The following is a 23,359-nucleotide window of genomic DNA, read 5'->3' on the forward strand; positions in this document are numbered from 1 at the left end:
CGTTTCTCCTTGCTGCGATCAAGTCTTACCATACTACCTATACCGCTTGACTCGAGGGGGGCTAATAGAGCAAATGATGACTCAGGCTCAAAGGAATCTTCTGCAACAAATTCATAACAAACCTGTACCAAGAACGTGCTGGAATAATGGAACAATCTAGAGATTCTCTTGTAATCGAATCCTTTTTATTTTGTCTGGAATATAGACTTAAGGGTGGGTTTGGGTGTTGAGAAGTGTTGAGGAGAGTTGTGAATAGTAATAAAAAGTAGGTGAAAAGTAATAATAAAGTAATGAATAGTAATAAAAAGTAGGTAAAAAGTAATGAATAGTAAAAAAAGTAGGTGAAAAGTAATAATAAAGTAATGAATAGTAGTGAGAAGTGTTGAGAAGTGTTGAAGATACTTCAACACCCAAACACAGCCTAAATCAAGTCTATATATACTACACTGTGTTGGCATTACTGTATCAAGGAAAATACCTGTGATAGAATGAATTCCATTTAGTAGAAATTTCTCTTGGTGACATTTTATCAAATAGATACAATGCAACTCTGTTTTTTTATTTCTTTCAATAAGCAAATCTTTCTTCTTGAGCAAAAGGTCACGATGACCTAGAAGGCATTTGAGCGAAAAGAGCGATCACGCAGAATCGTTGGATATTTCTTCTGCTAAGACTTGAGAGTCTATATTTATCACCTACAAATTAAAAGCTATTGGAGATCAGAAATGTGGAAGAACTTCCTGATAACTACTTACTAGTTAGATTACGGAAGATGAGTAGCTAGAAGCTAGCCTGTTGTTTATATATATAAAAGACAAAGATGAGTGCACAATTTTTTTTTTTAAAAAAAAAAAATAAATACATATTTTATATTAAAAAATTAATTTTTTAATAAATAATTTTACTCTTTTTTAAAATAATTATATAATATTTACACACTTTATAACTATATATAGATCACTTAAAAGTGACATCATTTAAACGTATAATACTAAAATGGCAAATCTAAAAATAATGTTAATTATCCTAGGATCCCCACCCATAATAAGTCTTGGACTTTTTAAAAGTATTTTTTCAATGATGTGAACTTTTTAAAATATTTAAAAATATAATAAAATATATGGAAAAAGAGATCAAAAGACTCTGTGGACAGAATTAATCGGATACACCCTTGATGGGCGTACCACGACTCCAAACCCAATTGGAATATTAGTTCCGGTCATTTAATGGATTGAAGGCGCCATGCAATTTGCATGACATATGGCAACACAGTTGTTTTTTTTTTTTTTTTTTTTTGGGTCAATTAAACCTCCACGATTGTTTTATTTTTGATAATTTCATTTAAAAAAATTATATTAAATCAAGTGATTATAAATTGATTTTAAATATATATTTTAAAAATTAAATTTTATTAATCAAATCTTATCATTTAAATAATATAAATTATAGATTTTATATATATTAAATAATAGAATATATAATTAATTTATATACTACTTAATTAGACATCGTTTAAATATAATTAAAAATAATAAAATCTAGAATCCATAACACGGATAGCAGTTACACTCAATTCATTGGTGTAAGGACAAACGCTAGGCATAGTCTAACGCTTAAAAGGTCATCCGAAAGCCTTCTCCCTCTCCTTCGAGAAAAAATAAAATAAAATGAAAACCTCCTCTCTCTCTCTCTCTCTCTCTCTGAGAGTCAGTGCTGAATAAAAAATAAAATAAATAACCAGTGTACTCCATAAGTAACCATCCTGATTCCTGCGTTTCTTGGTTCTCTCGCGGACCAAAATGGCATCAGCGTCTCCGCCATCGCCACCTCTGCAGGATAACGTTGACGCGGAACGCCGGCTCCGGGAGGCCGAGGACCGCCTCCGTGAGGCTATCGAGGAGCTCCAGCGCCGCCAGCGCAAGGCCGGGGCTGCGCGTGGTGCCCACCAGCACCAGCACCATCAGCATTGCCCGCCCTGCGACCACGCCGTAGACGAGCCATCGTGTGTGGCTAACGCCATCGGCAACCTATGCCAGAGCTTCCTCCTCTCCTACGGCGTACGCGTCGGCATCGGGATCCTCCTCCGCGCTTTCAAGCTCGCCCGTCGCCAGTCCTACTCCTCCCTCCTCGATCTCAAGGTCAGAGCTCCCGCTTTGAATCTTCCGTAATCATCGGCATTCTCTGCGTCTTTTTGTTATTGTTGTTGTGTACTGGATTGGCTTGCTAGTGATTCGTGATGAGGTTGATTTCAATTAGGGATTTGAAAATATAGCCAAAACACGTTCAAAGTTTGAAGTCAAGACGTTGATCTTTTTGTTTTCTGTAAAAAATAAAAGAAAACATAAAGTCTAGTTAATGCTTTTTACGGTGTTTTCTTTAAGTATTTGGGACTGCGTGATGAAATACATATTAGAACTTCTTCTTATTCATTGATTTGTTAAAAAGTTACGCAATAGAAGTGAAATCAATAAATAATTTATGTGTATCGGTGAGGGTATTCGTTGAGAATGTTCTCAAGGACGATTTGTGATAATGCGATTTTGTTTGCAGCAACTTGTCTCAGAAAAAGATCTAATAGTAAGAGAGGAAGCGTGCCGTATCGGGTTATTTTTTGGTGGATTCACTGGATCTTATCATGCCCTGAGATGTTTGTTGAGAAAGTTGAGAAAGAAAGAGACGCCATTCAATGCGTAAGTTTGCACATTCAATCCTACTAATTGATTATTTCCATCTTGAGTCACTCTTGATACTTCTTTTGTTTTACTTTGTGGTGCCTTGAAGTCATATGCCTTATTTATGACTGTTTAAGGTGATGATGGAGCAGCATTTTAGCAGGTTCAGTTGCTGGCCTGTCTATTTTAGCCCTAGAGGATTCTAACGGGAGGCGTACACTTGCTTTATATCTTCTGGCTAGGGTAGCTCAGGCATGTGAATAAATGCCATGTAACCTAATTAATTTTCATTTGTTATCTGAATCAATCATTATTATTTTTGTTTTGATTTGCTTTTATGCTTGCTTGTGCTTGTGTGGATGCATGCCAGTCTTATGATTTTTTTTCCTTATCTTATCAGTGTGCTTATAATTCTGCAAAGTCTAAGAACAAGTTTCACCTTTGGGGAAGCCATTGGAGGCATGGAGATTCTTTGCTGTTTGCTTTAGCTTGTGCACAGGTACCATAAAGTTCATTTTGACTTGTAAAGCTGTAATTAACTTGAGAAACTTTTTAGAACCTGTTTCATGTTCTAAATATACATTGCCTAGTGAAATGGCTTCCAAATAGAAGTATGGAAGTAGTTATGATTGATGACCAAGTCCTGCCGGATAGTCACCATCGTTGTCGCTTTGAGTGTAATGTACCTAAGTGGTACAGAATTGAAGTTTGAAGTTGCCCATTGAAGTAGTTTGCAATGGATGAAATACTCTAATGCTGTGTGATCAACCATACTATCATACTGGAGGGATAATTTAATAGACAGGTATTTGGTCAGCCATGCTGTCATGGAATCACATGTTGTGTGGTTTAGCTGAAACTTGTCCCTGAGTTAAGCTAAGTTGTACGCAAATGTTAGTTATAAAAAAAATAGTTGTATGCAAATGTTACTTATAAAAAAAAAAAAAAAAATAGCTGTATGCAAATGTTGAGAGTTGAGATAAGTTATAAACTTAGGAAGTGCAAAGTTAGTTTATATATAGTATTCATCTAAAGTTGGGGGAATCAAGCAGTTGGTGAAGATTTTTCATCTTAGAGTGAGAAGTATGGTAACTATTCCAGAAAGAACTTCAGACTCCTGTTATGATGCAAAGTAGTAAATTTTTTCTTCAAAATCTGTTCTCTCTCTCTCTCTCTCTCTCTCTCTCTCTCTCTCTCTCTCTCTCTCTCTATTCTTGATTGATTAGCTACACACATGCATATTGGCTCTTGTGGGTAGGAGATACCAGTTGAGCTACAGCTCATTGTCTACCTCGATTGATTTGTTCTATTGTATTTTTTACTCACTTTTAAGTTGGTGCATGTCGGCAAGCTCATTCACCTTTGTAAACATATTGCAATTCTGCTTCTTTTGACATGCTAACACAATGATGATATGATTTGAATTTCTTAACTCTTCTATGATCCTCTCAAAATATATTTTCATGAGTTGCCTTTCTTTCGCATATCAGGTGATGTATGTCTTTGTAATGCGTCCTGAGAGCTTGCCGAAAGCATATCAAGACTTCATCCAGAAGACTGGTCCTGTTGCGCAGCCTGTATACAAGGCAGTGAGGGACAGCTGTAGAGGTTACCCTGTGGATGTGGTCTCACTTTCTGCATACTTATCTGACAGAAGGAATTCCAACTGTGTAAAGTTGGAAGAGTTTCCCTCCATTGTTCCTTGTTCCATTATTCACCCAGACACAAGCTCCTGTTTAGCTCACAATGCAAATGCAACATCAGCCACATTCAGGAAAACATTTCCAATTTACTTCTCTTTGACCTTTGTACCATTTGTTGTTTTGCATCTACAAAAGGTACATTCTTCACTCTCAAGTTTATTTTACCTCTACTTTCAATCTCTAGTAGCACAATCACAACATGTATTTTCATTGATAGCACTATTGCTGCCATCTTTTCCATAGGGATGTTGCCACTTCCTGTCAATACTTCAATTGACAGGAAGTGGTTGTGCTACTAGAGATATTATTAAAAAGGTCCCTTGATATTACATATTATTAGAAACCTGTCAAAAAATACTACAATTGACAGCACCATCTTCTCTGCCTTCTCCATCTTCATCAACACTACCAGTCACATACTTTTGCTCATAACTATGTTCATAGACATTATTGGTCTATAACTAAAACTTCACCACGGCTATCTCCATTCATTTCAAGTTGTACTGCTAGCAATAAGGATACTTTTATGCTACGTGGACAAAGATCATTCTTATGTTTCGGTTTTGTTCTTTCCGAACACACTGATATAGATCAATTCACCTTTATCTATGTAATAATTGAAATGAGATTTATGCTGACTGCTGGAATCTTAGTTTGTGCACTGCTGCTGCATGAAAAATGTTGCTATTAGTGATATCGTTTGAAATGTAATTGGAAAAAATGAAGCCCTGTATTCTCAATCTTATTTGGAATTGGCAAATTTCCTAGACCTTAGAACTTATCATTCAAATGAGAAAGGAAAAAAGAAAAGAAAAGAACTTCCCATTCTTAATTTTCTACTGTTATTCCATACATGATACATCTGCTGTGCAAGGCTTGGACTTGGTCGTCCAAGTAGATTAAATTGACTCTCATTGTGATATCATCTCTGGGAATAGAAGCACAGCAATTCTGATAGTCTTGCTAATTTGAACTTCCCTGTTCCTTACATTTAATTCGTTTTGCACATGTTATGTGGTATGATCTTGTGGTAACTGATTTAGATGTACCAGATTCCAATGATTGGAACCAGGACAAAGTAAAACATCATTTCAAAGGCAATGAACATAAACGTTTTGCCTTTTCTGGAAATTGAGAGGGATTTTTCTTTATTTAGACTAGCCATGGATGACATGTTATATCTCTGGAAATATCATTGATATTTGCCTGATGCCTTTGTAGTTCATGGATGCTCCTGCTCGTACCTGTGGGCTTGCTGTTAAGGGGGCTGTTCGCTCAACAGCATTCCTTTCAGCTTTTGTTGGGATTTTTCAGGTACCTGTCTCTTAATCTTTCTCCACATGTCAATTAAATCTGCATGACCATGTTTTTAATCGTGTGATGCTTGGGCAATGCAAGGGAGTTATATGTATGCATAGAAAAGTCTCGTCAAAAGACCACAAGCTTGTATATTGGATCGCAGGTGGCATGGCTGCTCTTTCCGTACTGTTGGAGAAAAAAGCTAGACGGAGTGAACTTGCTTTATATGTTCTTCCCCGAGCTGGAGCCTCATTGTGGTATATCTTAGTGAACCGTCACCTGCTTCCAGATATTAGGAATGCTGAGGTATTGTCTGTTTTCTTGCGTAACCAAAACATATTGCCATCCAAGATTGCAGTAACTGAAACCTTTTGTTTTCTTTCATACCAGATATTTACTTAAATTTGACACGTTTTCAACTGACAGGTGTTTTTATTTTGTATCTGTATGGGAGGAATTATGTACTATTTGGAATATGAACCAGACACCATGGCTCCATTGCTGAGGGGCTTGATTCGCCGATTCCTTGCCAGCAGAATTAGCAGTCCTGGCATTGCATCAAATCGTAATGCTTCCTATACATATTTGGAAACTCTTGATGCCATGAAAAAGCCAACATTGCAAGATGGTCAGCCTGATGAAGCTTCCCCTTCTCAAAAATACAGTCTTGAATCCATTCCAGGACTATAGGAGAGGGGGGGGGAACTCACGTTAGTGGTGGAAAGTATCCTGATTTTTTGGAAAAAAAAAAAAAAACAACAATAAAAATCGAAAGGTTCAATTACTCTCAGTTCCATAGCAATTTTTTATTATTTTTTATTTTTTAAAATATGAAAGACGATACTTTTCTGTCTCTATTGAGCTATTGGAATCTTTATTGGTTTGAAAGAAAAGAAAGAATTTACAGCAAACACAAAGATGGAAGACAACTGTTGAAATTTTGATTGGCAGATATTTCAGAATTTATCAAATTATAGGACGTGTGGATCCTGTTCAAAATGCTGAGAACTGGTAGGTCATCTGATCCACACGTCCTATAATTTGATAGTAGGTCATTTGTGGAAGCTAGAGTTGCTTCTGATTTTGGATACCTTTTGTAGGTCATATCATTACCAGTATGACTCCCCATATTTACTCTTACTAGTAGGAGTGCGTACGATAGGATTGGGCACAAGGAACGAAACAATTTAATAATGTTAAAGCACCCAATAATCAAAACCAAGTACAATCATCGTATACAAGTAAACATAGCATCATCAACCCCAGGTTAGAAACGTTTACAAATATGTTGATGACCCTAGCCAAGCACGGCAAGAATTATAATGAACCAATAATCACAATGATTTGTACTGCTCAATCAAATGAGAAGCATGGAGGCGGGACGTAGGGGTGATAGTGCATCCCAAATTTTGCAAATAAGAGATCTGCCATTGACAACGTAACAAAAGAACGGTGAGTTTCACGGCCATAGACAATCACACTGGACAATATGTACTTAGGCTGGGAATTTTAAAGCCTTACGGCCCGAGCCTAAACTTACTACTAGAGTGGGAAGCAAAACTAAATGGTATCATATGAACGCAAGACACTTCTTGAAGAGCTAAAAACTAAGGACTTATTTGGAAAATGAGATATATCATCTTATCCCATCTCAAAATTTTTTATAATTTTAAATTTTTTTCCAAATATCATTCAAACACAAATACTTCGCAATTTCAAATCAACTTTTTCATCTAATCATTACAAATTTTCCAAAATTACAAACAAAACAAAAAATGCAACATAACTTTTTCAAATTTCAAAAAATAAATATTATGTTCTAACAATATTTTAATTTTATAATATTTAATTCAACTTTTTCTATTTATTTTCACAAAACCGAATAAAACATCTTAACTCAAATCATTTCACTACTTAGAATTTTCATCTTATCTCATTATCCAAACACCCCCTAAATCATGATTATTTCAATCTTTTCACAACTTAAAAATAAGAAAAAATTAGATACATACCTGTTTACATGTTGGTGCGGATGTACCCATCGACTTCTCAATCCTTAGTTTTTGGAAGTGCTCCTGAAAGGGAAAAAATATATATTTGATAGATTGATAACAACGACAAGTACATATTGGATTTAAACATAGTTCTTTATTGGTTTTTAGTACAAGACGGTTTATCAGCCTGAACTACATCAGATATGATGAAGAGCCCTAAATAGGCAGTCTACCCTGTAGAAAATATGCTAAAAGATTCTGGATCACTTTTTAGAATCACTGACTAAATCAGACAGTTAATTGAGTAAGAAAAAGGAAAAAAACCAAAACCAAACAAGAAAAGTGACTTTGCAGCCAAAGGTGGAGAATACAGCATATTATAAGTGAAATATCAAACCTGCTTTTCCCTCATTAAATGGGCACGTTTATCAGCAGGGATTTGCTCCCATCTCAAAACCTAAAGAAAAAAGAACCAAGCCTACATGTATTAACAATATATAAAACTTTAACAAGAAGGGCAATCAAAGTAATCTTTTTCAGTGCAAAAAGTAGCTGCTATGAATAGTAAAGCATTGTATATGTTGAAGCCACCCATTATTATCCTAAATTATTGGCCACAGCATACTTCTGAGAACCAGCAAATATACTTACATATTCTGCATATTGAAATGCTTCATCACAGCTCAGGCACAATTTCAGCGCACTCAGAACATCCTGAAATATACATACATATACATATATATTTAATAAGCAACAAGAACTACAAAAGGTGCAATCCAAGTACACATGATGTATATAAGAAAAACGCCTATCTAAAAATGTTCTAACAAAGAAAACAGTATGAAAATACATTAATAAACTCTTAACTGAATTCTACCTTGATGTAAAAAGAAATGGGAACCATAATCGACATAAATATATATGAAAAGAATACTCTCATAGAACTTAAACATCGAAAAATGTCAACATTGCAGCAGAATAAGGCCAACAAAAGTTTGTTGTAACCAGAAGGATCACCCTGATAGAGTTTGTCATGACTTTTACTGGTTCCTAATTAAAGCTTTGTAGTTTCGAAAGCATGCTGGACATAAAAAATATGCCACGGCATTAAAGTCAATTCAGTCACTCCAAAGGACAGCACAAAAGATAAAAGAGCAATGACATTTCTTGGAAAACATTAGGACCAATTTGACAGCAAAGTTTTCAAGTCATGAACATAATTGCGTATTTTTTCAAAGAAGAAATATTTACTTCAACCAAACTTAATTATACATTGCAAATATGCCAATTTATTGTTTAAGTATAAACATGATGTACTTAAATAGGCGTCTCTAGCCCTGCTCTTCAATTGTTCATCCGTAAAATGGCCTATAGCAAACACCTTGTATAGTTTCATAACTTAAACAAATAAAAAACATTGCAAGATTTAGACATTTCAGTTATCTCCTTAAATACATTGTTCAGTCTTATGCTACTAGAAAATAATATTAGAGAAAATGCTGTTAGCATAGCTAGGGTTGAGCCATTCAGGTAAGTAAAGAAATCGCAGTGCATTATTTTCCCAAGAATGGTATGTGTAAACTAAAGTGCAGAACACAATGCATGATTCTTGTTGCATAGAAGGGGAGCAAAGTAAAGAGCAGACAAATAATAACTTGTATTAAAATATAATTGGGCAGCTGAGAAAAAATATAATTAGAGAAACTATATGACCTTGTGTTTGTTTTTCTTGGCTCTTTGGCGTTCATCAATTACAAAGCCCACCTATAAATACCACAAAGTGACATAAGTCAGTACTCACACTTCCATTTTGTTTGCATTTCAATGATCAGTGACCGAAATTATGGATTTTAAAAGTGCAAAGCACATGCTCGTTTCCTAGCTAACTAATACAAACATTATCAACCACTTATACTAAAACTAGAAAATTAAATCAAACTAGTGTGTTGAATTCGGAGGGGAATAAATAATAGAAATGTAGAAATGTAGAAATAATAGATGAGAGGGATTAAAACTTTCCTCTTTCAATACTATACTTCATTGGACAGCTGTTATAGATTTTAATAGACTAATATGGTTTGGTAGTAAGATAAGAATTTTGAGTTTTAAGATAAAATATTAAAATATTATATTTCTATATTATTCTTGTTTTGGGATTTGAAAAAGTTAAGAAAAAGTTGAATTATTTATTATATTTTATATGGAAATTTGGGAAAATTGTAATGATGAGATGAGAATTTTGAGTTTGAAATAAAAATTTTGATGGCCCAAACCGAACTAAAGGTTTGTTTAGACACGTTTTAATGAGTTTCTTGCATATTTTTTTATTTTTATTTATTTTTATTTATTTTTTATTAGGCATTCCTCTTGTATGTGTCTTGTATACTTGGGCTATGCATTTTATGCTTTTTAATAAATTATTTGGTTACTTGCAAAAAAAGTAACACTAGAACGAAAAATAAGCAGAAGTCAATGTTATACCCAAGATTTGTCTACTTATCAGTATTATGCATGAGACTTTTTACTCCTTATAAATATAGATAATTTGACAAATCAGACCATATCTCTTCTATTTCACAATGACAACCAATCTCTACGAATTTATAAAATTTAACTCAATGTCAAGAACATCTTCATCTAGAACAACAATAACCATCATCATATACCTTCAGCATTAGTATCAAACATCCTATGTTACCTTAACCACCATCAAAACTACTTGATTCCATGCATATCAATCTTCCTAACTACATCGCTGAAACCTGTAAATAACATGCCAACCTAAAGCACTTATATAATTATGTTATTTAAATGAATTAATATGGCATGATAGAGAAAAGGATGTAAATAAATGGTCAAGTTTCTTCCTATATTGAGCACGGAGCACGTTATCTAACCGACCTATGTACTTCTTTTCATTATTCCCAATCCCGGCTGGTGTGGCTAATAGGATGGAAAGAATTTTCCGTGCTTTCTTGTGGGGCGGATTGGGGGATGAGAAAAAATTTCACTTGATTAAATAGGAGAAGATTTGCACTCCCCTTGCTTGTGGAGGTCTGGAGATTAGAAAGCTGAGTATTTTCAATAAGGTCTTACTTGGAAAATAGTTGTGACAGTACCATAAAGAAAGGAAGGCTTTATGGAGGACCGTGGTTGATGGCAAATTTGAAAGTACTTGGGGAGGCTGGATTTCTAATGAAGGGCGAGGATCGTATGATGTGGGTGTACGGAAATTTATTAGGAAGGGCTGGGAGAATTTCATTCGTAATTTTAGATTTGTGGCGGGGCGTGGAAATAGAGTTAGATTCAGGGTTGATGTTTGGTGTGGTGATGCTACTTTAAATGAGGTTTTTCCTTCTCTTTTCAGAATTGCATTGCATAAGGAAGCCTCTATTGCTGAGTGGGAGACATTTTTTATTTCTATAGCACCTTGTATGCACTGATTTGGAACATGGCGTGGAGGACACACTGCTGTGGACAATAAATTCTCAGTCAGTTCTTTATATAAGGCTATGTATACCCACTCTTCTCAGAATTTCCCTTGGAAGCGCACTTGGAAGAGCAAAATGCCTAGGGGGTATCGGTGCAGTTTTTTGTCCAAAATTGAACCGCACCGATACCCTGAAATGATGTAAATCTCGACCAAAACCGACTGGTGAAGGGGGAGGAAACCGTCGTCATCGGTCTCTGGTCGGTTCGTTGGCATCTTCGGTGGCTGCGTTTGCCGAGAGAGAGAGAGAGAGAGAGAGAGAGAGAGAGAGAGAGAGAGAGAGAGAGAGAGAGAGAGAGAGAGAGAGAGAGAGAGAGAGAGAGAGAGTTGGTGACAGAGGTGGCCATGCATGGCTGCATGCGCTCTGTGTGTGTGTGTGTGTGTGAGAGAGAGAGAGAGAGAGAGAGAGAGAGAGAGAGAGGAGCAGCAAAACTTGAGAACTGTGAAACACTGAAAGTGAAAAAAGAAATGAGGAGGAAGAAGAGGAGTGTGCGCTACCCTAGCGTTAAAACGGCGCCGTTCCTTTTAGTTCAACAATCCAGCCCAAGCTTAAACCAGAACCAAACCACTAGACATCGATTTTGAATAAATTCCCCCGTGCACCGACCAGTTCTACCCCGGTTCCGATCTCCGGCGACCGGTCTGACCAGTCGGCTTTTCGGTATTTTGTACAGCCCTAAAAGTTGCTTTCTTCAATTGGCTAGCCTCTCATGATATAATTCTGACCATAGACAAGTTGAGGAAGCGTGGTTTCTTCATAATTGATTGGTGTTTCATGTGCAAAAGGAATGGCAAATCGACGGACCATCTTCTTATCCATTACGATATGGCAAAAGCTCTATGGGATGAAGTTTTCATAAGGCTGGACATTGCTTGGGTGATGCTCAAAAAGGTGGTAGACCTATTGGCTTGTTGGAGTGAAACACGGGGAAATTGTCAAGTAGTGGATGTTTGGAAGATGGTGCACTTATGTTTTATGTGGTGTATATGAAATGAGAGGAATGGAAGGTGTTTTGAAAATAGTGAACATTCATTGGTGGGGATTAGAGACTCATTTTTCCAAACTGTTACTTTGGGCTAAGACTATTGTATTAGATGTGGGTAATTTTAGTGACTGGCATGCGTCTTTTTTTTTTTTTTTGTTCATAGGCTGTAATTAGGCATTTCTCTCTTGTATACCACCTGTATACTCGGGGATCAATAAACTTTATTAATTATAATAAAAATAAATAAATAAAAATAAAAAGAATATTTGGACACAAGATGACAAAAAGAATGACTGAATTTTTTGATCTAGACTTACATTTTACTTCAGATACCATATAAAACATAATTTACTACACTACCCATTACTTGCAAAACAACAAGAAACAAGTCACCTTGTCAAGCAACCTCTTGGGATTCTGAAATGCTTGCTTCTTGGCCCATTGATGGAATAAGTGGGAAATAACTGATCTGTCCTCCACACTGAATCTGAAACAGTAACAACGAATCAAGTTCAGTTACAACATACCTTTTTTTTTTAATTGGCACCAGGTGTCAAAGAACAAAGTCTCGACTAATCCCGGGGATGCACAGACCCTCGGCAAGAAGTATCCTGCAAGTGCACTTAGAGTAATCCAAGGGAAAGTTCCCCCAGTCTGCTGGTCCCTAGAAATTATTTGCACCTTAGAGGATTTGAAAACTTTAAAACAATGTTAAATAACCCATCATAAGTGGTAGGAGAACCTTCTTAAGAAACTGCTTCCATTGCTTGCCTCAACTGTTTCATTTAAATCCTTATGCAGACAAGTATTTAGCAAATCATTTGGCACCATGTCCACTTCAGAAACTTCCTTTTCTCTTGGCATATTAACAGAAAATCGTGTGGTTCCATTTGGAATGTGTTCCTGTTTTGTTTGTAAATCTTGCACTCTGAGTTCAGCCTGGGTAAACAAGCCATCCATTAAGAACAATGCAAAGAAAGTACTACTGTAGTTGATTCATATATGATGTGAATAGCCATGTGAACAAACCAAATTCCAAAGTGTTTCTCCTTATATCTAGGATTCAATAATTAAATAAGTTACATGGTTCATTATAAGAAAATTTTGCTTAATCATAAGACATCATAGTTAACAGCCAATCATCCATCTCAACACAAACACATGTTCCCAGATCAACTTATTTAGAAACAATATAAATGAAATGCTGGAAGACATCATAACCATGAAATTCTCTATATGGTAATACTATTATGAGGTGAAAACCTTTCTATTATTGCTACCAAAACAATAACTTATGAGAAGGATCAGCATGACAAACCTGAACCTCACAAAGATGATCTGGAATTTCTTTGAGAAATCTTGATGGTTGAATCATCTAAAAAAAGAAATATTTATTACTCAAATGGAAAACAATATTAACATATAAAAAATCATAAGAAACACATAACAATATTTTCAACATCAAATATGACTACGAGTTAAATTTTTTTTTCATCAAGTTTCAAATTTTACCATTTACTGACTTATAATCATGTTTGAAAATGGTATAAAGTCAGCTTCTTGAAATTTTAAAAACTAGCGTGTAGTAAGTTCCAGAAATGTTGAAAATTTGAGGATCAACTCTATAGATGTTTCATGCCAAAAACCTGCCAATTGGAATTCATCATAACATAGAGGATGAAGAGTTTTTTCCGAGCACGAGTCATTGCAACATATAATAGCCGCCTTTCCTCCTAAAAATACAAAAAACAAGCATACTTGACTACCCCACTAAAAAAATATAAATAAATAAATAAAAAATCAATATTGCAATAACAAATTTACCTCAATTGAGGTGCCATTTTCCTTTGCCATACCATTAAATTCATGCAACAAAGGAATTTCTGATTCATTTGCCTGCACTATTGATTTGAGAATTAATGCAAGGGGAAATGGCTTCAACTATATTATAATATCTTCATGTGTTAGGAAGGAAAAATGACCAGTCACAATAAGATAAATCATGATGTACAAGGAAGCCATTTGTTTAAAGAAGCATGTCAAACAAGCTAGTAAGTCAATGAAGTCAAGTACCTTAACTATGAAAACAACATCCCACTCTAAGCCTTTTGACTACACAAGAAAGAACAGATGGATTAAAAAAACGTTGAGCCAAGGATATTGTCAAACTCCACAATAAGACCAATAGAACAGTACTAGCAAATAAGAATAGACCTGATGAATGGTAGTCAAGGTGATGGAATTTTTATTGTCTTGTCTCCGGGATTGAAAATTTTCTTGCTCACGCTCAGATATGAACTCAATAAAAGCTTTGAGCACACTAAGACAACCTTTCTCTTTTGATACAATTTTGTTATCCCGTTCTACAGCAACAAATTTCGTTGATATAAATTCAGAGACATCATCCAGTAAGTAATGAAGAACCTGCAGGGACATGTGACCAAATTCCAACTGTATATATGAACAACATTAACTGAGGACAAATTAATTTGAAACCTCAAGATGAAAACTCCATACTTACCGATCTTATGTCATTGTCTTCATTCAGCAATTTCCCCCCATCAACATCAATAATTGCTCGTTGCTCAAGCAGGTATTTCTTAAAAATGAAGGCATGACAAATAGATAAAACATTGATGTAAGTACAGTGTCAAAACAATGGTATCAAATGTTTGAATATAAAAGGCATGCCTATTGTTAAAAGTTTCATTCAGATGCTAAGTACCACTCATAAAAAGAACAAGAATGGTAGAAAGTAATTCGTCGAAGCTCACAAGAAGATTACTCAGTAAACATATTCATGGAAATAGAATACTCATAACATTCTCCACATTAAAATAGAACTTTTTTTCGTAAACACATCAAAATATAATAGTTGCAGCTAACATTAAATATCTAAGGGTATGAAAAAAGTGAAAGATGGTAAAAGTTGCTATAATGCCATGAATAAAAGAAAAGCGGATAAGGAAGACCAAGAAAATTTGACCTCCACATCCTTTATTAAAAAATCAGCTCATAAAATCAATATAAGGGAAGACCACTGGTAACAACCAATCTGAAGGTTAGATACTTTTATGGGAAAAGCAAACGTACTTTAAAGTAACACATAAAAATGGAAAAAACATAAAATAAAATAACACATAATAAAACACATAAAATGTTTCTACGTCATGACAAAATGGGTTAAAGACTTAAAGGGAGGACAAACCTGGGGTACCATGTTTGCTACTGAGGTTACAACAGCTGAAATTGATTGTTCCTGTAAGCATTGATATGCAGCGTTAATTTACTTGAAATTAAGTCAAACAAATTGACTGCTAGAATGGAACTATACCGATAACAGGCCAGATTACACCAGTAAAAAGCAAAAAATAACACAAGCATCAGACCTTATCTTTAAAGAAGGAGATGGATCCTTGGAGATTCTTCACAAATTAAAGAAAGAAAAAGTAAAGGAGAAAAAAACTTGGAAAATTTAAGAATTTTCTGTTAACCGCACAAGATTGAAATAATATGATAATTAAACAAATATTGGATTAAAATTAACTAAAAAATTAGTTTATTTCATTTATTGCCACCACATAAAAAACATTACTCATAACTAATAATAAAAATCAAGTCAAGGATTCTGCAGTGAAGCCAAGTCTATTTACCCTGTGAACAAGTTTTGATAACATCTCAAGTGTTGACAACACCTTGCGTCCTTGGGTAAGCTGACTCCTATAATCAATTGCACTCATATTCAGGATATAAAAAGAGGATGTACATGGTATAGTCATACAACATCAACACAAAAAGCTGATACACGTGTTTATGAGAGAGAGAGAGAGAGAGAGAGAGAGAGAGAGAGAGAGAGATCCCGCAGTTTAAGACAGTTGTGGAACTTCCAGATTTAACTACCATGCTTCTCAAAAGAGGCACACTGCTATAGTAACATTCCAGTGTATGCAACAAGTGGCATAGAAATTTCTTCAAATCCTGGAAACCTAGAGTAAAAGTTCAAATCCTGGAAGATTTAGGGCTCGTTGGACACAGAGACAAGGCACAAAATTATCAAAACTTCTCATAATTTCATTCCCAAACATCACTCCAACACAAAACACTTTTCAATTTCAAATCATTACCTAATCATTATCCAAACATAAAAACCAATACAACTTTTACAAAACTTTCAAAAAAAAAAAACACAAAAACCAATACAATATTTACAAAACTTGAAAAAAAAACACAAAAATCAATACAACTTTTACAGACTTCAAAACAAAAATTATATTCAAAAATTATATTCAAAATTTTTTTTAACTTTATAATATTTTTATTCAACTTTTCCTCTCTCCTTTTCCAATACCCAATGAAATAGGAAAACGCTACTTCCCCACCCTCCAAGTGGCCCCCACTTTGCTCCAAGTGCAAAAGTGTTTTTTTTTTTTTTTTTTTTTTAAAAAATGCTAGTCCCCCCCCAACCCCCCCTAAAAAAAAAAATGCACTAGGGGGCAAACTGGGGGTACTCTAGGGGGGCAGAGTAGCACCACCCAATAAAATAATTAATTCAAACCATTTCAGGACTATTCACAAAATTTTGAGATAGTCCAAGTGTCCAAATGAGCCATTATTAATTTTAATATCATCACAAGCAAGGAAAACGACCTTATACATCAAAATGGACTAGCAACGGGCAAGGATTTTATAGGTTTGGATCGGGCCATTCCCCTCCCTTGCCCACTGTTATTGTAAATGCCAATTTCCATAAACGATAACCATATTCAACTATATAGAAATTCTAATAGTGAATCTTCAAGCAAACAGACAGCATCAATGACGCTTATAATAATCTACACACATGCATAATAAAAACAATGAGCTACCATCTCAGGTAAGAAAATTGAGAGAAATTTGTTTAGCATAACCTCTTGAAGGTACCAGAAATCTTTGCACTGAAAATGTCAGAGGCAGCTGATATAAAGCTGCACTTTCTAATAGTTGATATTTTGTCAATATGGTCAATTACCTGCAGGAAAGAAAGACAAGACTCGGATATTTCAGCCCCATGGACAATGAACACATCCCGACAAAAAAGAAAGACAAATAGCACCCATACTGCACACACGGTCACAAGAGTTAAGAGAAAATCTAATGTATAATATTTAATTCAAAATAATATGCACTCACGGATGATAAAACAAAACATGTACCTTCTTCTTTTCCTCTTTCTCAAAAGGAAGTAAAGCCTTGAAGACCCGACGATATGGGCCATCATCACATGCAGGCAACGTTGTTCTAAGCATAGAAATAATGGCTCTGACTACCTGTCACAAGACGAGCTAAATCAACAACCAAATTACAATAGTAAATTTATTGGCCCGCATGTTAGAACAATGATGAGATAATGGTAATGATTTCTACAAATCAGATAAATAAAAGGACACGAGTGTATGGAACATAATCATTAGCACCTAAAAAGGCAGGAAAGCTGTACGAAGAAGCCAAGAATTAGGTCCCACGTGCACTCAAATGCACAGGTGTTAAAAACTCGAAGTAAGCAAACTTGATGACAAACCAGAGGCTTGTTTCCTAGAAGAAATAACGAAAGTAAATCACATGATAGAGTTCCCATAAAACACAAGTTGATATTTTCAGTCAAACATTAACAGGGAACAGTCAGTGCCAAGTATTCCCACATATGCACACAAATTTTTGATATATGTGTCAGTATATATATGTATGTCAAGACTTCTTTCAACTGTACAGGAGCCTAGCTGTAATTTCTAGTCTTAAAACACTCAAGATCATCAACTGCAATATAGTTGATGACGGTTACCAACAGAAACTAATAATATGCAATCTATAAGTAAAATACCAAACTGATTTCTCAGAGGCCTAAAAATTTATATAACATTTCTTTAAATTTTTAGAGTATGGATAGATCTGCTCCTTTGTTTTCATTAGCGGTCAAAAATTCATAAAGACAAATTAAAAACCATATAAGAAAATAATTAAATCCAGCTTATTCAATATCCTATGAAAGCTAAGAACATAATTTCTTCCATCAGATTAAGGAGCCTCCTGGGCAGGGATGGTATCATGGCATCATACAACCATTAGATATCATGCCTTTAAATGGTTATATACGTTTTAAGCACCCTTAAAAATTCAAAATTAGTGCAATACACATAATATATGTGGAAGTTTTCTTCATTCTCACATTTTGATAGCTTCCATGGGGGTAATGACAATACCTAAATATAGATCAGCATAACAACATGAAAACATTTCTGATGGCGATTTCCAGTAAATGCATCGCATCTTTGTAACCCACGAAGGTATCCATGTGACAGAAATTATAAACTTCCAAATCTTATTTCCCATAATCTAGTCCTTATGGAAGCTAAAGCAATTACACAAGGCAAGAATTCCTCCTCAAGACATGTAAGAGCACCAAGCATCACACAACAATAGAGATTATATCAATACAATTAACAAACATCATAGTATAGAAAACACTTAAATGAGAGACCCCACATGCATAACATCCTCAGTATAATCAACCAGAATAAATGATACAGAAGAAAACCTTTGTGAACTAAAAAAATGTCAAAACCTTTTTCCTATAGAATGCGACGCCATGAATATTAAAAGGTATTTTCCTCTCACGGAAAGCCATTTGGAAGACTTTTCCTGATACCTGTAGCATAAAACATTAGAAGATAATCAGTCAGTGTATTTCAAAATGTTCTGTATCATGAAAACTTTACTGTGGCAGCTAATTGTTACCTGCCTCCGGTAAAGGATTGCAATGTTTTCATAAGAGCAGTTAGAAGCAGAACCATTAGAAGCAGTTTCCAATATTTTGTCAACAACAAATGAACATTGTGCATCTTCAGTGTGACATTCTTTGATGGTTATCTGTGCATTATGGGTCACATAATTAAGCAACCAGCTACAAAATAAATACCAAATTGCATCAAAAATATTTTTCTCATATGATGAATAAAACAAATAAATTACCTTAGATCCAGAAGAATTATCAGTAAGAACGTCTTTTAGCTGGCATCGCTTCCTATTATTCCGTATAAGAGACGAGGCAGCCTCAATGATACAGCGTGTGGATCGATAGTTTTTATTAAGTCTGACCTGAATTATAATGGTATAACAAAGTTTAAAAATAATAATCAACCACAGCCTTTAATCTCCTTTCTAAAAATCCAACTCTAGTTCCAATAAAATAAAATAAAAAAACAAATCCAACTCTTGTTATGCAAACTTTCAGAGACACTGTAAATATAATCAAGGAATAAGCATGAGTGAAAGGACAAGGCAAACCTCTTTGTAGTTTGGAAAATCTTTGCGATACGAGTCAAATCCAGAAATGTCAGCGCCATTAAAACTAAAAATGGACTGCAGTAGGACAGGTTTTATTTCACTTTAGAACTAATAAGAAATAAATAAATAAAATCAATTAGCGAACAAACAACAAACCAGAACAGAAGTAACACATAACAAAAACTTCAGTTGTGAAAGAAATAGCAAGCACACCTGATCATCATCACCAACAATGGTTATGCGCTTATGAGAGGCAAGAAGCTGTAGAAGATTGTATTGCATGGAACTCGTATCTTGAAACTCATCTATTACAATGGCTTTCCAGGAATCCTGACATTCCTTGAACACTTTTGATTGGAAAGAAAGAGCAAGCCATTGTCAAAACATAAGTAACTTCTAAAGTTGCAGACGTTGGTTAAATTTAGTTCAGATAATATCAACCTTGGGGAAAATTGGTAAGCAGCTTTACAGAGCAGCTGATAAGGTCATGGTAATCTAGAGCATTACAAGACCTTAGAATGTCGTTGTAGTTCCCAAGAATTGCAGCCTGAATTGAATCCAGAGCTTAGAATCACAAAACTGTAAGCAGAAGTACAAAAAAAAAAAAACCACAACGGTCATCTGACTGCTTACTCCTATTTCATCACCCATTTCACGGCATTGTTCAGGAGTCTTTCCAGAAGCTTTAGCCTGAAATTGGAGTAAATTAAATGCATTGTAACACCCACTCATGCCATACAGATACATACACACTATATATAGATAGATAGATAGATAGAGAGAGAGAGAGAGAGAGAGAGAGAGAGAGAGAGAGAGAGAGAGAGAGAGAGAGAGAGAGAGCTTCCAGTGGATGTCAATTTTGACCCATTCCCACGGGCTTCCTCTCCTAGCCTTTTTTAGCTGTTTTTTGGCAGTTTTGTTGCAAGATACCTTGGTCAAAAATTGCATGTACAAATTTCCAAATGTTGATGTAATTATTAAATAAATAAATAAAGCAATAAAGATTGCTTTGGAGCTTTCTAGTTGACATTTGTTTTTAACAGTAAATAAGAATTTTATTAATATATGCAAAGCCAAGTAGATGTGACATTTTATCACACATTCATGTTGATAAACCTGTGGTGATTTCCGTGCAAAATATTTCATACCCACACCCACCCTCAAATGAAAAAGGAACAGCTAGTTACATAAAAACAGAAAAGCGTTTGAACCTCTAAGGGCATTGGGTTTGACAGGATAATTAAATGGAAGGAAGGAAAAATAATAAAAAAGAGTTAACAAATTTGGCAATAATAATAGCAATCACTGGCTTTATACTAGATCTATTAACATTTAAATTGAAAAACACAGCAACACCTTATGAATAACATTGATTGAACAGCAACCTTAGTCACGAACTTCAGCCATGTCTTTGACTTATCCTTAAAATATTGTGGAGATGTTATACCACTAGAATCTTCACCGAGTATGCAGGCATTATGGCTTTGTCTACCCTTCTCATTCTCTGATAATCTCAAAGCCTCAATAATTGCTCTTCTTTGTTGCCCATGTCCATATATTAGGAATTCTGGTGTGCGCCCTAACCTATAACATCAGCAACATAATCGTCCTCAGACAGTCTCAATGTCCATATATTAGCAAAGAAATAACGGATGCCAAACAAGTTCATGGATTGGCATTTCAGAGTTAAAATAGAAGGACGATTAAAATCATGATGCAAACAAGCCATTATACATCAAAAGCGAGTAATATATATGTGGTACTTGGTGTGAGTCAAAACACACTTTCAGTTATGCCTTTTCCCTTTCCTAATTTTTTAAAAACAATACAGATTCATCCAATGTATATCATTATAGAGTGTTCAATAGAAAAAGATTCTGGTGAAGGTGATTATCCATATTCATTTGCATGCTATGTAGCAAAGATTTAATATAGAATATGGCTTTAATATAGAGAACCTTGAATAACGAAATGGGAGGTTTACTGAGCCAGCTACTCAATTTTGAATAAATTTCATTTAAGCAAAGAGTGTGCATACTTCTCCGCATGTGATCGACAAAGTTGCAAGGAAAATGAGTGGAACGTGCTGATTGTAAGCTCCTTAGCTGTTGCCTTTCCAGCCACTGCTCCTATGCGATCTCTCATCTCAGAAGCTGCCGCTGTAGTAAAAGTCATTGCCAGAATGTTTGACGGACTAATTCCCTAGACGTAGTTTTTAATGCATAAGAAATTAAAGCAAAAGTGGGTAATCAAGCCAATTAGAATAGTAATTTAGAAGGACAGAGAGAACAGAAAAGAGAGGAAAAAAAAAATCCCAAGTTAAGGAGACAAAGCACACATAAACAGATATATCAGAGAAGAAAATAGGATATACCTCATTAATCAGCATTAACACACGCCCAACTATTGTGGAAGTCTGAAATTAAAAGCAAGAAATTCATCTCAAACAATGGAAGAAACGTTATATGGTTTTAATGAAGTATGCCAAATATATCAAGAAAAGCATTGTGCTATGTTGGAGAAAGACAGAGAGATGGGGAGGAACCTTTCCACTTCCTGGACCAGCAACGATCATCAGAGGGATTGAAATATCACTACAAGCTGCTTCTCGTTGCCTGTCATTCAGAGACTGCAAATATTTCCCGCACTCCTCGGGCATGTCCCCAGTCCGTGTAGGCTGTGAAGTATCTGAATCATTTTCTCTAGAGTCCAAACTGCTCGCAGAGACCGGTGTGCCTTCCTTTACAACACTGTCATGTACATTGGTAGAATCCAAACTGGCTCCCGGATCACAATTACTATTACTATTATGCTGCGTACCTGCAAGAATGTCACCACTTGGAACTGACCTTTCAACTTTTGCTGCAGATTTCTGCATGCAGAAATCGTCTATTTCTTCCAAAATGGACTCATCAAACTCATCATCTCGAATGCAATCCATCCTAGTTGAACATTCTGGTTGTTTCATAGGAGTTTTACAAGAGTCTAACACGACGTCATTCTCTAGAAGAGTAGAAGTTTTCCTTGAACCGGAACTATGATCAATCGATTCCCTCCTACTGATAATTAAGCCCCCGGAACATGAACTGCTGCTATTTTCACAACCTGTTGATTTGAACCCCATCACAAGAGAGGGGGACGGTGTGTTTTTTGATATCTCTGCAAGAGGGCTTCTGTTGATGCTGTCAACACAAGCCGGAGTTGCAATTCCATTTATATCCCTGATTAAGATATTGAAAAGATCAGCATTATAAGAAATATCGCATTTAATTAATTAATTTTCTCACAATGAACAAACAGGAGAAGATATATCAACTAATAGAATCGCTAATTAACATATGCGTCTTCATCCTGAAACTCCGTAGATCCATCAGACCCGATGGTTTTGAAGCTTGGGCCCTGATCGGATGCCTAGCGCTGACTTCCGCAAACCAACAGGAAATGTGAAAAGAAAAATAAAGGTTGTCGTAGAAAAGCGTTTACTTATGAGGAGAAGATAGATGAGGGAAAAGAGCGGTAGCGTCGAGGCGAGGCCGTTTGCGAGCAAGCAGTGCCTTTGCGGCTCTGAAATTCCGAGATATTCGAGCTCTCTGTTCATCGGAGATTTCTCCACGAGACGATTGAGGCACGGTAGGATGAGCATTTTCCTTATACATCAGGAAAAGTTTCCCAAAAGCTGAACCCTAGACGGTGGTGGAGGAGGAGGAACTTTTTCTGTTTGGTTTCTTGAAACTCTACTGTTTTTGTTTCCCCCTTCTTGTTAAATTCAAATTAAAAGGGCTTTCGCTGTGACTGTGAACAACTAAAATGGGCTTTGGTTAGGAAAATATATAGTGGGCTTTGAAAAGCTTACGCGTCACGCTTGGTTTTTTTTTTTTTTTTTTTTTTTTTTGGT

At 35.4% G+C, this 23,359-nt stretch overlaps 2 protein-coding genes across 7 annotated transcripts; one reads left to right on the forward strand and one right to left on the reverse strand.

Annotated features, from left to right (window-relative positions):
* Window positions 1–1,636: 1,636 nt before the first annotated feature.
* LOC122315033 lies at window positions 1,637–6,529 on the forward strand. Its single transcript, XM_043130721.1, has 8 exons — window positions 1,637–2,138; window positions 2,551–2,690; window positions 2,825–2,924; window positions 3,073–3,171; window positions 4,163–4,510; window positions 5,597–5,689; window positions 5,774–5,980; window positions 6,101–6,529. Exons 1-8 carry the CDS (start codon window positions 1,800–1,802, stop codon window positions 6,362–6,364), a joined length of 1,590 nt encoding a protein of 529 aa, XP_042986655.1. The 5' UTR covers window positions 1,637–1,799; the 3' UTR covers window positions 6,365–6,529.
* Window positions 6,530–6,838: 309 nt separating this feature from the next.
* Window positions 6,839–23,320, reverse strand: LOC122315032 (ATP-dependent DNA helicase SRS2-like protein At4g25120). Of its 6 annotated transcripts, XM_043130719.1 has the most exons (29): window positions 22,948–23,317; window positions 22,010–22,685; window positions 21,839–21,880; window positions 21,503–21,666; window positions 20,850–21,048; window positions 20,098–20,154; window positions 19,906–20,011; window positions 19,678–19,811; window positions 19,465–19,539; window positions 19,150–19,275; window positions 18,916–19,047; window positions 18,743–18,826; window positions 17,337–17,450; window positions 17,052–17,152; window positions 15,798–15,864; window positions 15,353–15,403; window positions 14,666–14,743; window positions 14,359–14,568; window positions 14,218–14,256; window positions 13,969–14,040; window positions 13,791–13,877; window positions 13,463–13,519; window positions 12,887–13,083; window positions 12,538–12,631; window positions 9,382–9,432; window positions 8,320–8,382; window positions 8,066–8,125; window positions 7,687–7,749; window positions 6,839–7,098 (listed from the first exon to the last, which is right to left on the reverse strand). In XM_043130719.1, the coding sequence occupies exons 1-29, from the start codon at window positions 23,118–23,120 to the stop codon at window positions 7,009–7,011; spliced, it is 3,462 nt and encodes a 1,153-aa protein (XP_042986653.1). In that variant the 5' UTR covers window positions 23,121–23,317; the 3' UTR covers window positions 6,839–7,008. The 6 variants fall into 6 exon arrangements, 2 of the variants coding, with proteins under 2 accessions (XP_042986653.1, XP_042986654.1); XM_043130720.1 differs by lacking the exon at window positions 13,791–13,877 and having other exon boundaries at window positions 22,948–23,319; XR_006243932.1 differs by lacking the exons at window positions 6,839–7,098; window positions 7,687–7,749 and adding an exon at window positions 12,739–12,808 and having other exon boundaries at window positions 8,101–8,125; window positions 22,948–23,320.
* Window positions 23,321–23,359: the final 39 nt, after the last annotated feature.

This window comes from Carya illinoinensis, chromosome 7 (genome assembly GCF_018687715.1).
Source record: "Carya illinoinensis cultivar Pawnee chromosome 7, C.illinoinensisPawnee_v1, whole genome shotgun sequence".
Taxonomy (NCBI): domain Eukaryota; kingdom Viridiplantae; phylum Streptophyta; class Magnoliopsida; order Fagales; family Juglandaceae; genus Carya; species Carya illinoinensis.